Source organism: Monocercomonoides exilis (genome assembly GCF_001643675.1).
Source record: "Monocercomonoides exilis strain PA203 chromosome Unknown scaffold48-729018, whole genome shotgun sequence".
Taxonomy (NCBI): Eukaryota; Preaxostyla; order Oxymonadida; family Polymastigidae; genus Monocercomonoides; species Monocercomonoides exilis.
This window is the reverse complement of record NW_027150593.1, coordinates 172,315-188,048: the sequence shown is the minus strand read 5'-3', so window position 1 is coordinate 188,048 and position 15,734 is coordinate 172,315. Positions and strand designations below refer to the sequence as shown.

Genomic DNA, 15,734 nt, shown 5'->3' with positions numbered 1-15,734 from the left:
TTCTTTTTATTCCATTTTGATTTTCGGTTCAGTTCGTCATTCTTTTGTTTCCTGTGGATGATTCAAAATTAAAATTAATTGAAATGTTTCAATTGAAATATTTATAAAGAACAATGAACAAGTGTGATTTTTAGAAAGGCTTTGTTCGAAGTGAAAACAGTATTGAAATGGAGAAAAAATGACACAAAAACTAAAATAATTCAAATGTGAAGGATTGCTTCAAGTGTTTGCATGTTAAAAGAATATCTTTGATCTCCGATTATGTTTTTAGTTCTGGAAATAACTCGTTCACAGCTGGCTTCACTGCAGGGAGAAACAATTAACGAAAGGCACAATCCAGAATAAACTGTTTGAATATTTCCATATGCTGCCAGCACTTGGTAATAAATTTCGGGGTTATTTTCAAATATATCATCCGGCTTTGATCTCATCTGCCTTTCAAACAGCAGCTTGCAACCTTCTGAGTATTCCTTTTCCATGTCTCCTAAAACTTTTTTTGCATATTTCGAAAAATATGCGTCAAGCCTAGGAAACCAATCAACAAACAACGTGTTCTCTATCTGTTTCATGCTTTGTGTTTCTTTTTCTTCATTGAATTCTGTAATAATAGGTAATTTACCAGTCGAAAACAATTCTTCAATATCGAAATCACCTTCTCCTTCTAATTCTGACTGATGTCCTTCAAAAGAACAATGATAGTGACCGTGAATGTCATCTTCCAAACATGTTGTTTCATCCTTCTGATTATCTTCAAGGACTCCATCAATATCCATCAGTTCTCTTTGTGATTCATTCATCGTTTCATGTGAACAAAGACTCGCTGAAGAATTTAAATTCAGATCCACAAGTGTTGGTGTCGAAGAATTTGAGTTGCTTGAATTTGAAGAAATTTCAGACGTTGTGGATATTTCATTATCTTCCCGGATTTGAGTTTGGCTTGGGATTTGTTGTTCAAATAAAAAATCATACATATCGTTAACTGAATTTTCTTCCGCTTCTAATAATCCAAATTCGTCGCTTTCTTCATCTTCTTCTCCAATAACTAGCTTCTTTTCATTTCTCTTTCCATATGTTTCTTGATCAGTTTCTTCCAGTTGCTGAATCAACAAAAGAATATCGTTCAATTCATTTTTTTCTTCAATTAACATATAAAAATGAATCAGCACTCAATACAAAAGATAAACACATAAAAATGATATCAAACCTGATTGACTTTTGGATTTATTTAAAAATGAAGCCTGGGATTGGGGTCTATAATTCATCCTGGGTTTTCAAAAATTCATAACAAATATTAAAAATTTAAGTTAAAGGAATTAAAATAAATAATTTTAAAAACTCTTTTGCATTTAAGTCGACTGGATAAGGCAAAGGATGAAATAATGATGAAGCCATGTGTCTGAAGACTGAAGAATTTGTTGAAGAGGATAGACAAGAGATTTCAGCTTCTTTTTCAAAGAACGATGGTGTTGAAAAGTTTCTGAGAGGAAAGAGTTGTTTTCGAACCAATTGAACGCCAATTGGGGTTACAGCATATGAAAGCGCAATATATTCACCACGCGTTCCTACTAAAAAATAATTATGCATCAATATAAGTGAGTTCACAATTGAGTTTCTCCATTTTTCTTCTTTGAATTGCTCCAAATTTAAAATATAGAAAAAAAACTCAAAAGCTCTTAACAAAATTGGGAAAACTTGACTCAACTTGGTGCTGTCATTTTCAAAATTCATATGAAGCAAATGAAAAGGGAATAAGAACACTTCTGCTTTGATGATATTCACAAGGCTATCCGTGTCCAATAAATTTTCCTTTTGAATGATTTGATTCTTTTTCCTGATGAACGAAGCTATTTCGAACAACGAATTCCATCTTGTTGTGATAAACGTTGGGGCATGTTTCTTGAGAATGTTTTTGATTGGCTGAGTATGGGCTTTTTGAGTAAAATTTAGCATTCTTGTTTTGAGATCAAATAGAAATGGAACTTTTGTAAATAAATTTGTGATTACCAAATTTGTCAAGTGATTGCAGCAGTAAATATGAAAAGGAATAAAACTCTGACTTTTTTTTTCAATTGAATCTGCATTGCTTTCCTGGCTTGTGAAATTCTCGATAGCTCGAATTTGAGAAGAAAAGCCATCTGTACAAAAACTTCTGATAATTGCGTTAAATTTGCTGAATTCATTTATCAGGTTATTAATAAGGTTGTTGAACTCGTTGACAATTCCACAAGGTTGAAATAGTCCCCAAAATAGTGGCCTGCTTTCAACGGATAATTTAGAAACTGTCATCACAATGATCTTTCTATTGGCGACTGAAGCTCCATCAAGCATTACACACACCCCACTGTTTCTAATTGTCGACTCTTTATCCTTCACCACTCTGAATTTTTCTTTGAGAACCATGTGGGCGATTTTCTTGCGTGTCAAATATGGGAATATTGATTCCGATGATAGTGATGGGTTGCTTTGTCCAGCTCTAATTAATGAAGAAATAAATGTATTCATTTCTTTTGAAGACGATGATAAAAATGATGAATTGCATCGACATATCAAAGATATAAACTGTTTTTGTAATTCTTGTGCATCAAAAGGTCCATCAATTTTAGGAAAAAATCTAGTTTCATTGAAAGATGATTTCTGATCTGGAATCTTTTGGTATCGTGCAATATTTCTGTATTTTAGAAATTCACAGTTGTGGTTCACCACCAACGAGTAACTTCTTCTTCCTGATATTCCACAAGCTAATCCATCCTTAGCATTTGGACATAAATAGTTCCTATGACAATCTTTTTTTGGCACACCGTTTTCGTCAACAAGAGTGAAAGAAATCCATAATGATTCTCCTATGATTTCAAACGAAATTCGAGAAAGAAATTCATTTTTTTTCCGAGGATGATCATACACTTTCCATAAAGAAAAATTACAAAAAATTAAAAAAATAAAAGTTAAAAAAAAGAACAAAAACCTGGTCCATATTTCGTTTCGCAGTGTTTTTGTAATTTCACAAATTGACAGCCTGCATCATTCAACTTCTTTCTTGTTTTTTCGTACATATCTTTCTTTAGTGAAAAAACAGTTTGTTTTTTTAAAGAAATAAAATGGAAATGGAACATACAACAAAAGCATTACTTAAACATCCGAGCAATTCCTTCGGTAATTTTTCTTGTTCCTGATCTTCATCTAACCCCAACATTTTGAGTGACCTGACGTGACGTCACTGACGTCAAATAAGTTTCAAAATTCCGATCTTGACTATTTCGTCAGTGAAAATCACATTATGGTATTTTTGATTTGAGAATAAAATAAAAATAAAAAAATGATTAAACAAGCTCACTGAAAAAAGAATCCTTTATTATTAACGTTTTTAAGTTCGAAATCAAAATTCAATTTAACAAAGATTATTGACTGACGTGAAAAATATTTTCACGTCAGTCAGGGATCGAAAGGTCCACGTCAATGGTCAGTGCGTCACCCAGGGTTATAATAAACAATTGTGAATTGCAATTTTTTTGTAGAGAAATGGTATCTAAAATATTTCGCTTTTATATAAAATATTATTGTTAGGGAAAAAACCCGCTCAAAATACGAAAGCAGTGCACATGAGCTTAAAAATAAGTAATTACTTCATGCATCACAAATATGTATTTCCAACAGTTTAATTCTTATTTTGTTAAGTATATTTTTATCGATTTTTTTATCACTCTTATTCAAATATGGATTTTATCCCTGTATTATTTGCTTCCATCTGAAGAAAAAATGCTTTTCAATTTAACTGAATAGAAAGCAGTTCTCCAACATTTTTCATAAGGGAGAAAATAAGGACATGTAATGAATTTTTTCAAATAAACGAATCAAATTTTGTTGCAATATTTTTTTATTGATTTCTTTAATCCTTCAATTCTTTCCTTTTTGGAATGAATAATAAATTGCAAACAAACAAAATATATATATATATATATTTCCCATTGTGTCTGTTTTTTTCTCATTTCCCCCATTCTACGGTACCAAACATTTTTTCAAGATTGGAAACTTATGGGTGATTATTTATGAAATCATAACTTTTTTCGGAGCTTTGATTCTTCTAAGGTTTTGTTTCGTCAAAAAGAAATTATTCATTTGGGGCAAAATATTTTGCATCAGGCATTTTCACAGAAAAATTATCAACTTTTCATTGACTTTTTTTGATCAAAAAACACAATAAAAAACTGTCCATTTTTTGACACTCGTAATATGTTGGAAAACTTTATGTTTTGATTTCTACGATTCCTGTTTACGGATAAAAAAATCAAATTTTTTTTGAAATCTGAGAAAGTGAAATAAAGTTATGAGAAAAGCAATTTTTCAATGCTTTGAGCAAAAAAAGCTTGAAAGTCCGTATTTTTCCCCATTAAAAAAAACGTATAATAATGTTGAAAATTATAATGTTTGATATTATTTTCAACAAAATTACACCAAAAATAATTCTAATTCGAAAAAAAAATAATTCAATTTCGTAATTTATTAATTCGATTTCGAAAAAGAATAATTCTATTTCGAAAATGATTATTTCAATTTCGTAATTCTTAATAAACTGAAATTTTTAATATTTCTCGAGAATGGATTTCAGAATAGTTCAAGTTATTTTTTAACCAATCAAATTTTATTACTCAAAGAAAACTGTTTTTTAATTGCAACAATCAATAAATCAATTTTTTGTTTTTTTTCATTTTCGAAAATCATCACTCAAATAATAATAATTTAATAAAAATTTATTCTATTGAATAACCAAATAAAAATTGAAAAAATTTAATCACGATTATTGAATTATTTCTTCACAATAATGGAATTGTTTCATTGGCAAATTTTTGAATAATATCGGTTTTAAACATAAAAATGTATTTATTTCCTTTTCAAATTTACTTCAATCAATAAATCTTCATTCAAAATAAAAGAGAATTTTTGAATGAAAATGCATCATTTTTCAAATATGGGGGAAAATATGGACTTTCAAGCTTTTCATGCACTAAGCGTGAAAAAATTGTTTCACTTGAAACATTTTTAAACTTTATCAGATTTAAAAATAAATAAGATTTTCCAATATGCGAAAAGATGCTAAACATACAACAACAATAAATTTTGTGATCGCAAATATTTTTCAAAAAATGAACACATTTAATTCATATTTTTTGATAGCAAAAAGTTAATGAAAAGTGCATAGTTTTTCAATGAATATGCTTGAAGTCAAATATTTTGTCCCATATTGATAAACAAAATTTACTGATGAGATAAAAATTAATTGAATTAATAACCCCAAACACAAGTTATTCATTCCACAAATCAAAAAAATTCACATTTCGAAATTGAATTATTCTTTTTCGAAATCGAATTAATTAATTACGAAATTGAATTATTCTTTTTCGAATTTGAATTATTTTTGGTGTATCTTTTCAAAAAAAAAACTTTTCAGTGTAAATATGTCAGATTTCAAAGTGAATTCTCAAATCGTTATTTTTGAATTAAAAAAATAGAATTCAAATATAATTACCCTTATCAACTTTAATTATCAATACGCATCATCTTCACATCACGAAGAAGTGTGAAGTGCTGTTTTTAATAAGAATTTGTTAATCATTCATTTTTATTGTGCAAATTGAAATCAATACAGAAACATTGTTTTCGCTCTGATAAAAGTGATAAATATTTGATTTGAAAATGTAAGATTCAATAACTTACATCCATAAAACGAAATGTTTTTTATAAACATGTCTAAATTATTTTATAAAGTTCCTTTTATTTGACTTTCAAATAAAATGAAAATTTCATTTTTCGATCAAATTTCTGTTCCCGCTCACCTGATTTCCCTGTCAAGAAAATAAAATATTGACAAAGAAATTATTTCCACCTTTGTGAATTTTTGTGAGTGAGAATTGAAATTTGATTAAAATATGAAATTTTTTCTTTATTTGAAAATTTGACGAAAAAAATTTACATAAAAAAATAGACAAATTGTGACTTTTTTTGCCAGAAATCACAAAGTGAACAGACACCTTTTTGAGTTCAACCAACGATGAGCGTTCATTGATTTTTTAGTTTGCACATCCGTTACTTCTTGGTATAGTTCTTTTTTGTTACAGTTTGGAAAGGCATTTCAAAAATTTTTCATTTATATATGTGAGTATTTTTATAGGCACCAGTTTTTTTATTGGCACCAAAAATTATTTTCATTATCTTCATTTCATTAAAGCTCATAAATCTGTTTCATTACATAAGAACAATAAACATATTAAAATTAAGCTATACGTCAAATATTTTTTTCAAAAAACTTTCTCAGAAAAACGATCTAATAATATTTAACTTTTATATTTCGATCAATGTTTTGCTCGTATTTTCTTGACTGATTGCAGTTGCGAGTTTTTATCACGGAATTCGCAAAAACAACTGTATTTTGCGTATTTGTTACTTATTCGTTATATTTTGAACCATTTACATATATCGCATAAAATACCAGACATCGCACAAAATACCGGACAAGATCGATTTCACAATAACCGCAAGAGGAAAAATTCTATAAATTTTCTTCAAAATAGATCTCATCAATACAAACTCACTTGACATACAAGACTTTTAAAATCGCTTCATTTGTGCTCAGAGAAAATAATTTTTAAAATCTCGGAGAAACTCAAAATCCTATTTCTCCGAGAATTAAATTATAATTTTTTCTGAGCACAAATGAAGCGATTTTAAAAGTCTTGTATGTCAAGTGAGTTTGTATTGATGAGATCCATTTTGAAGAAAATTTATAGAATTTTTCCTCTTGCGGTTATTGTGAAATCGATCTTGTCCGGTATTTTGTGCGATGTCCGGTATTTTATGCGATATCTGTATTTAAGTGTATTTTTGCATTTCACCATTTTTGTTAAAACACACAAAATCAAGTGAATGTATATGTTTTATCGATTTACATGAAGTGTATTATATTTAATAAGTTTTTTTAACAACAAATTATTGATATTGGATAACTACCAATTTGTCATTACTTAAATAAATGCAATTCTTTAAAAAATATGATCCTTTGATTTCTTTTTAATTTTGAATTAAAGTTTATTTTCAAAACATGCAGAATATACAAAAAAGATTATTTTTCCGATATATTTTGCTCTTTTTTTACAAAACATATCCATTCACTTGATTTTGTGTGTTTTAACAAAAATGGTGAAATGCAAAAATACACTTAAATAAATGGTTCAAAATATAACGAATAAGTAACAAATACGCAAAATACAGTTGTTTTTGCGAATTCCGTGATAAAAACTCGCAACTGCAATCAGTCAAGAAAATACGAGCAAAACATTGATCGAAATATAAAAGTTAAATATTATTAGATCGTTTTTCTGAGAAAGTTTTTTGAAAAAAATATTTGACGTATAGCTTAATTTTAATATGTTTATTGTTCTTATGTAATGAAACAGATTTATGAGCTTTAATGAAATGAAGATAATGAAAATAATTTTTGGTGCCAATAAAAAAACTGGTGCCTATAAAAATCCTCGCTTATAATTAATATTTATAATTATTGCAAACAAACATCTGGTGGAAAAAGCTGAAATTCTTCCATCAAAAACTTGATATTTTTATTATTTTTCCTCAACCCATAATATTTTCTAACAGATCGCAAAGAATAAAAAATTCTATTTTTGACTCTGCAAATTTTTTCCATTAATTTCGTTTGTGTGATTTTTGTTTAAATCATTTTTATTTATCTAATGTTATCTGATAATGTTAAAAAACTATTCGTATGCTGTTCTTTTCACAAAAATATTTTATTCGTGCATTTATTGTTTTCATAGGAACCTTTAATGAAATCATGTGATAAATATTATATAACACAACGATGGATTGAAGATTTATGAACAATTGTTCAAAATAGTTTAAATTTTACTATCAAACTGTTAAATATTTTTTATTCAGTTTTTTGATTTTACAGAATAGGAAATGACAGTTTTAGTGGAGGAAGAACTTAAGTGTTTGAGTGCTTATTCACTTTATTCTCTCTTTCAAATAGATTTTGTTGAGGTGTGTGTTGTGCTTCAGTTCCTTCCACACAATTCAAAAAGAGGAACTTTCAGCATATTTCGTTCAATGCATTAACAAGAGGTGGAGTATTGTTTTTCTATTCAAACAATCAAACAACTCCGAGCAATAACCTTTATTGCTATTTCTTCTTCTTCAATGATGCAAATGTTCGGTCTATCCACTATATGGGCATGATGTAGAACATGCAGATTATTACAGCCTTTATTGAGAGTCAGAGAATCCGTTCAAAGCATGTTTCAGAACGAATACAGATGAGAAGAGAATGTGCGATGCCTGTAATTATACTGGGAGCAGCTGGTAATATCAGCACACGAAAAAGAAGGGATTGTTGATGGAGCGGATAAAGGATCGGCATGTTGGGGTGGGTGGAGATGACATTTGTGATTTGTGTGGGAAAATCGATCAGCACCATGCGAGATAGTGGGGCATGTGGTGGACTTGAGCATAGCAAAGATGAGTTAGGCAATCAATTTGCAAAGTGGAAAGTGTTTGAGCGAAGGAGCGACGATCAGTGTTGGGGAAAAGAAGATTTCTCTTGTTGGGAAAGGGAAGACAGTTAGTGTGATTGGGACGAATTCTCTCTTTCTTCGACTTGGACAACGTAATGGTAAGTTCTTTGCCAGGTGTGTTTGTGATATCTGTTGGAGTCGAAATATTTTTGCTGGCTGAAATAACGGCAAATCTTTGGTCTGAAGATGAGCATCCAACAAAATCATTCGTATTTGCGCTGGAGCTGCCACAACAGCCAATAACTGCCATTGAGATGAAAAAACAAAATTCTGCTGCAGCCCCTCGTCTCTACACTGCACCCCTCACAATCACAATTTTCATTGCCCCCATCCCCTTCTCCGCTGTTTTTGCAAACCCATGCACCCGGATAATCGAAAAATTTTTCTGTGGCGAAACATCTCCAGCTTCACACTGTTGAGAAAGAGAATACGGAAAAAAATAGAAATACAGATTGTGCAACACATTAACGGTTCCTTCAAGAGGCAAACCAAATGGCAGACCTCTATCACACCTGTAGTAAAAAGATAATAAAATGAAAAGAAATAGAGACCACACAAATACACAAACACATATTGCTTCAACATTTTGTAGACGCAGAATGAAGAAGGAGGAATTACAAATTTTTTTTCAAGTCAGGAACAGCCAGATTTACCAAACAACTCAGCAGTTCACAGCTGTTCCACCCAAAAAATCGAATTTCACACTTCAGAAAAAGCTGCGTGCCATTCCTCCTCCATGGAAAAAAGTTTTTTTCTAGACACATCGTTTTTTTTTCATAAAATTTTTTTAAAAACAAACACATTCATTGAACTTTTTTTTTATCTCTTTAATAAAAATTTCTTCAAAAATGGTGAAATGTTGGATTAAAAGTTTTCAATATGAGGTGATTCTCTATAATTCAACTCAGAGCCTTTGTAAAAGCGTTTATCTATCTATCTTGTTTTAAAGGGGATTTTTACACCCTGTTTCTTCTGTGTTTTTTGTTTTGTCTTTATACGCTACACAGAAACCTGGATAAAAATAAGAAAGCATTGTTAAAGAATAAAAGAAATAACATAAATGAATTGTTATTGAAGATTTGAAAAAAGTTGACAATGAAATTAAAAATATAAAAAAACCAAGATGACAGAATCTGGATATTTTATTATTAATGACTAAAAAGTATTAACAAACTAACAAAGTCACCTTGTTTTTTTTCTGTATTCCATATATCAAATGCCTCTTTTTCTTAACCTTTTTCGATCGTCCTCCTCTTCTTTCTTCTTCTCTTCTCGCACAATTATACTGTGTTGTTTCAAAATTCTCTATCTCCGTCTCCATCACATTTCCTCGTATTTCCAAAAGCCAAGCCCTCCAGCCTCTGTTTCCTGTTGCGTCAGCGCCTTCAGTCGCCACCACTTCATGGGGAGTATGTTCATCCAGTACAGTCAAAACCGGATATAATCACATCGGTTTTTGCAGGACTTTTTGTGATTATATCCGATTGTGATTATAAGCGATGTGACTTAACACAGAAAAAAATGAAATTTTATTTTAGAAATAATTAATTCTGGGTCATTTTTTTATTTTTGAAAAAACTTGACAAATACACATTTTTCAATAGAAATAACAATTTTTATTGTTTTATTATGTTATTCAGACTTATTTTAACATTATTTTGAAAAATCGATTTTTTAGAAAATTTTGATCAAAAAACCGATTTTTCATTGAAAAAATCACCCATTATAATTTAAAATGTGATTATATATTTTCATCCCTGTGATTATATTCGATGGAAAATGAATGAAAAATAGGCCAAAAATGTCGGTGCATGGAAAAATGTGACTATAATCGAATGTGATTGTATTCGATGTGATTATATCCGGTTTTGACTGTACCTTCTTTTCTTTTCTGCTTGTTTCGAAAGGGCTATCCTGGCCTCAGGTTTGTTTCCAACAGCCCACAATTTGTCCTTCCATCTTTTCTCTCTTTTCTTCTATTTTCTATTTCCAATATCTCAGCTCCAGAACACACACAGCTTTTCATCTATGTCTTATATCAAAACAAAGATCAAGTGTTCTGGACCAATTTATCTTCACGCATTGGTTCTTCATCGTCACTTCAATCTGTTCGATTATTCTTTTGCATCAGTTCATGGAATATCAAATCAAACAGATGATAAACTTCTTTTCCATCCGACTCTTTTTAATTGCCATTGTGGTTAATATGGTTCTGTTCACGATTTCTTCTTCCTTATCGACAAGACTTTTCCAGTTTTATCTCGTCCATTCTTTCCTCTTGCATTTCATTCCAAAAAATTCCTCTCATCCAGCCTCTTCACATTCTCTTCCAAATTATCTTTTTCGAAGTTTGCTCTCTTCCATACAATTAAAATCCTTTATTTCATAAACAGCGTTAAGTTTATCTTCCATCTTATCCGCTGTTCAGAGTGGAATTAATAACATGATGAAAAAAATGACAATTTTAATATCATTATTATGTATGATTTATTCATAATCAACAATAGAATAACCTTTGAAAATTGTTGTTTGAGATATGGGGGAAAATATTGACTTTCAAGCTTTTCATGCACGACACATCAAAAAAAACTTTTTTTAAGCTTATAGAAATAGAGTTTGTTTAATAAAACAGTAAATTTCTTTTTTTCGACTTCTTTATTCTTTGTTCATAAGTTATTGAACATTTATTAATTTTGATCATTTCCCACAAAAGATCAGAAATTTGATTATTTTTTTATAACATTGAAAATAAGAAAACCATTCTTGAAATGTTATTTTCACTTTTTTTATCTCAAAAATTCTAAAAGTTTGGAAATTGTTAAAAAAAAGTTCAAAAATAAACAATTCAAGGGATATGATCAATCTTATTATTTCGACCAATTGCCTATGCTCCAATATGGAGCAAAGACTTGTGAAATGAGATAAAATGAAAGTTTATTTTTTCTGTATCACAAGAACGGATAGAAAGCAACAATCACAACATTCTCTGTTTCGGTGATTGATCTTTTCGTTTTGCTGTCATTTAATACGTCTAATGTTGGCTCAAACAAAAAACACTTCTGTCATCATATCTGTCTCAATAATCATCATCTTTTTCTTCTTCAACAGTTCTTCTTCTCATTTTCACTTATCAATTTTTAAAATAACTCCATTGCATCCTTTTTCCATTTCTGTGAAACTTCAAGCTTTTGCAGCTGTGTGACCTTTCGTTGCATGATTTTGTTGTGAATGTTGCATTTAAATCTCCAATAGAGTTACCAATGTTTGCAAAGACATTTTAGTAAAAAGCAATTAAAGTCAAAGAACTTCAGCAATGTTCCCTTCACTCTTCACGCTATTCCTTACACATTCTGTTTTTTCAAGCTTCAAAACCTGCCTTTTCAAAAGCTGTTGTCTGCTCAAATTCGGTTCACAGAAAAGAAAGAAGTGAAGTTGATTTGCAATCTTTATCGTCGACTTAATCTTAATTGGGACTTGCAATCGAATATTAGAATGCTTTGTCAGTTACCAAGGACTTCAATAAGAGTCACACGAGGATAACCGTGTTGCTTTCATTGAAGGTACTTCAATCATTTTCGTGAACTTTTTTACAAATCAAGCATCAACCATTTAAACAGATCAATTAATATTTTTGTTGTTTTGCTTCACTGTTCTTCACAAAAGAATGAAACATTGATATGTTATGAAAGCCTTTTAAACCGTGCCCTCTTTTGTTGAACTTTCTCCGCTTCTGTCGATAGAAGCAACTTCGAGAATAAATGATACTTCCATATCAATCCTTTCTCACACGATCGTGGATGTGATACAACGGAGCAAAAAACGATTTGATCCAACTATGTTGCCTTTTGTGAAAGTGTGAGTGGAGCTGCAATCAATATCTTAGGCGGGCATGATTGTGTTTTTGGATGAGGAAGTGATAATGCAAGAGGATATTCAATGAAGCATGGAGAAGAAGGTGAATTAAAATAGAAGAATAAAAGAAAAAGAAAAAGAAAAAGATGAAAAAGAAGAAAAAGGGAAGATTCTGAATGAGTGGTCACAGAATACTGGAAGTTTGACTCTGGTTGAGAAAAGCGCCTGATTGTTTACAGATAATTTTGGTGAGGATGAACTTGTGGGGAATGCTGGTGGAACCGTGGGAGGATCAAGAGAAGAGATTTGGGAAATCTGACTGCGAATGTGATGTTGTTTGATTGAATGATGAGCATCATGATCGCTGGGGAGAGTCCATTTGAGAAGAGGAAAAAGTGGATGAAGTGTTAGAGAGTGAAGGGTTTGCGGAGATTGGGAGGAGCGGAGAGAGAAAAATCGTGTGTGGGAATGGGGCTGGGGTGGGTGTTTAGCATCGGATGGAGTGCAGTTGCATTTGAACTCGGACAGGCAGAGAGAGAGAGAGAGAGGATGGACAAGTTTGTTGCGATAGGGGAGGTTGTGCCGCAGGAAAGTGTGCCGTCGATTGCTCTGCGGGATGCGACGAATGCGATTGGGCAAGTGTGCCACGGGAAAGGGATGATTGGGGTGTTTAGTGTTTCGAATTGTGTGTTTGTGGACGAGTGGGAGTCGCTGCGGATGTGTGCGGTGGATCTTTCGGTGGGCCCGCTGGCAGCGTCGTCGGCGTTCCGGTGGATGTCGTATCTGCTGCAGGGGGGCATCGAGATCGCGTCTGGAAACTACCTCCTTTCGCGCCGCGGCGGCACTGCTGCTTTGTATGTGCGTGCTCCGTCCTCTGATTCTGCGCATTCCACCTCTGCTCGGGATCAGGGATCTTCGAGCGGAGTACACAGGTCGGCTCTGCAGCGCCAGGTGGAACGTGTTCAAAGAGAGTATCTCCTCAACCAGCACCTGGTTGGGCTGCCGTCTCAGCACAAGTGTATGCTTTCCTCTCTCCAATTTCAGAGCATAGCTTTGTGATAGCACAGCTGTTCTACCAACTGGTGCAATCGCGTATGCCGCACGGGCAGTTCTTTTCGAACTGCCTGGGGCACAACATCACGTTTGACTTTGAGGGGAAGCGCGGTGTTCTGTTCCAGATGGCAAAGCATCTCATCGCGAGGGTCGTTGGGTTTGTTGCGTGCGAGCGGTCGGTGGAGCTTGCGGCGCGGACAGCAGCGCGAGCGCTGGAGACGGTGGCAGTGCAGATGCTGCACTGTGCGTTTGTTTCTGCGCTGAGCTGGGAAGAGAAGAAAAGGATGGAAAAGCGGGTGCATGGAGAGAACTGGGCTGTGGCAAGAGGGACGGCGCTGGGGAGGCTGGCTGGGCTTGGGTGTGGGCTTGTGAAAAGCGCGCGAGAGAAAGGAGATTTGGAAAAGGCTGGTCTTAACGACTGGTCGCGCATCGGCGCTGCAGTTCCTCTGAAAGTTCCGTTTGGCCAGCTTCAAGTTTGCTTCATTCTCTTTTCTTTCTTTCTTTTTCGATTCTTCAACGGATTTTTTTTTGAATTTTTATTGATGTTCTGTTAATGTTTTATTTTCCTATCGAAATATCAATTAATGGAATTCAAATTGTATTTTTTTATATGGCAAATTTCCAAAATAATTAGAAATAGATGCAAATACATGGAGTGTAAGCAGATGAAATGAACGCTAATGTTGTTGCAAGTCAAAAGCGAAAACAAACAGTGGAATTGAAAGGCAACGTATTCAGTGTGTGCTTGTGAGACGATAGCTCGGAGAGTGTAATTTGTGACTTCTTGAAGAAAGCAGTGCTTTGAACAGCTTTTGAAAGGATCGAGGATACGGATGAAAAGCACAGAGCAATATTGATTTGAGGAACTGGGAAACTGTGGAGCTGTGAAGCAAGGAAAGAAAAAAGGAATATTGCTAGAATTCATCAAAGTTGGAACAAATTGGCAATGTGCTGCCACATCCAATTGTTCGGATGGAATTTTGCCATTTTACCGGACAGTGTCAGGGTTGACGTTCAAGTAGTTTGTCAGATCTTTCAGCTGAATTTCTCAATTTTGTGCACCGTTGAGGGAAAATTTCTGAATACCGTTGCCGGATATATTGTATGTTGCGCAAGGGAATAGATAGAATGGAAGCTTCGTGTTTGGATGAAGAAGACAGAGGAGGCATACAGAACTTGAAATGGTGATGAAGACGAAAAGAAGAAGAGAAAAAAGAAAATTGAATGTTAATTACGCTGCCGTTTAATTCACTTGATCAGTTGTTATAATTTTTTTTCAACAAAAATTATCAGATCATTCAATTTTCATTATTATTATTTCACAACGAGTAATTATCGCATTTTTTGTATAACAAACAAAAGCGTCAAAAGAAAGAAGAAACAAACGTTTGATAGAAAATCCACAATTTAATTATTTTGTAATAGACTCATTTCATTCAAAAAACATTTTGATCAAAATCTTTGTTTATTTGTTTATTACAAAAATTGAGACTCTAACTTCTTGAGCATTCTGTGTTGACACAAATAATCAGCACATAATATTGAGTGAACTTTTTAGAGTTTAAAATTTAACACTTTAAAAGCCAAACTAATGGAGATGCAGAGCATGTGAATCTTGAAGAGATGTTATGGAGAGTAAATTGATGAGAAATTAAAAGGGAGAAATAAAAATATCGTTTTGCACAAAACTCTTTGCGTTGATAAATTCACCTGCAGTCCTTATTTAATTGCAACATCAAAATATCAATGTCTAATATAACCAGTATTCAAAAAAGCTCAGATCTTTCTTTGTATTGAATCATTGGCAGAATTTTTTCTTCAGTTCATAAAAATACAAATAATCTTTCTATTTCCATCCACATAGTTTTTATTCTTTCTGTCTTTTTTTTTTTTTTTTTTTTTTTTTTTTTTTTTTTTTTTTTTTTTTTTTTTGCGTTATTTGTTTTTGTCATCTTCCTTTTTCTAATCTTCATCCGCTTGTGTGAAGAGTTTTGTTGAAGAATATTTTTGTCTTATCATTTTGCGAGTAATTCCGCGATGCAAATTAAGTTGTTAATAAAACAATAAAATGCAATAAAACGTTTTGTTCTCATCGCTTTTTCCACACAGCCCATTCTTCAATGATGAAATTCTCTCTTTTATATTGTTAAAATTATCCACATGCTAAAATTAACAAAACAAAATCAGCATAGGTACATCTGTGCTTCTCTTGCAATTTGCGATGTTCGTAATTAATTTTATGAAGAAATA

General features: G+C 32.3%; 2 protein-coding genes across 2 annotated transcripts; one reads left to right on the top strand and one right to left on the bottom strand.

Annotated features, from left to right (window-relative positions):
- Positions 1-200: 200 nt before the first annotated feature.
- On the bottom strand, positions 201-1,148 carry MONOS_15422 (uncharacterized protein; the record flags this gene model as incomplete). The annotated part of the gene is made up of 1 exon (XM_067868297.1): positions 201-1,148. The coding sequence occupies one exon, from the start codon at positions 1,146-1,148 to the stop codon at positions 201-203; it is 948 nt and encodes a 315-aa protein (XP_067721200.1).
- Positions 1,149-12,899: 11,751 nt separating this feature from the next.
- MONOS_11270 (uncharacterized protein) lies at positions 12,900-14,124 on the top strand (the record flags this gene model as incomplete). Its single annotated transcript, XM_067863786.1, has 3 exons — positions 12,900-13,449; positions 13,494-13,957; positions 14,119-14,124. 3 exons carry the CDS (start codon positions 12,900-12,902, stop codon positions 14,122-14,124), a joined length of 1,020 nt encoding a protein of 339 aa, XP_067721199.1.
- Positions 14,125-15,734: the final 1,610 nt, after the last annotated feature.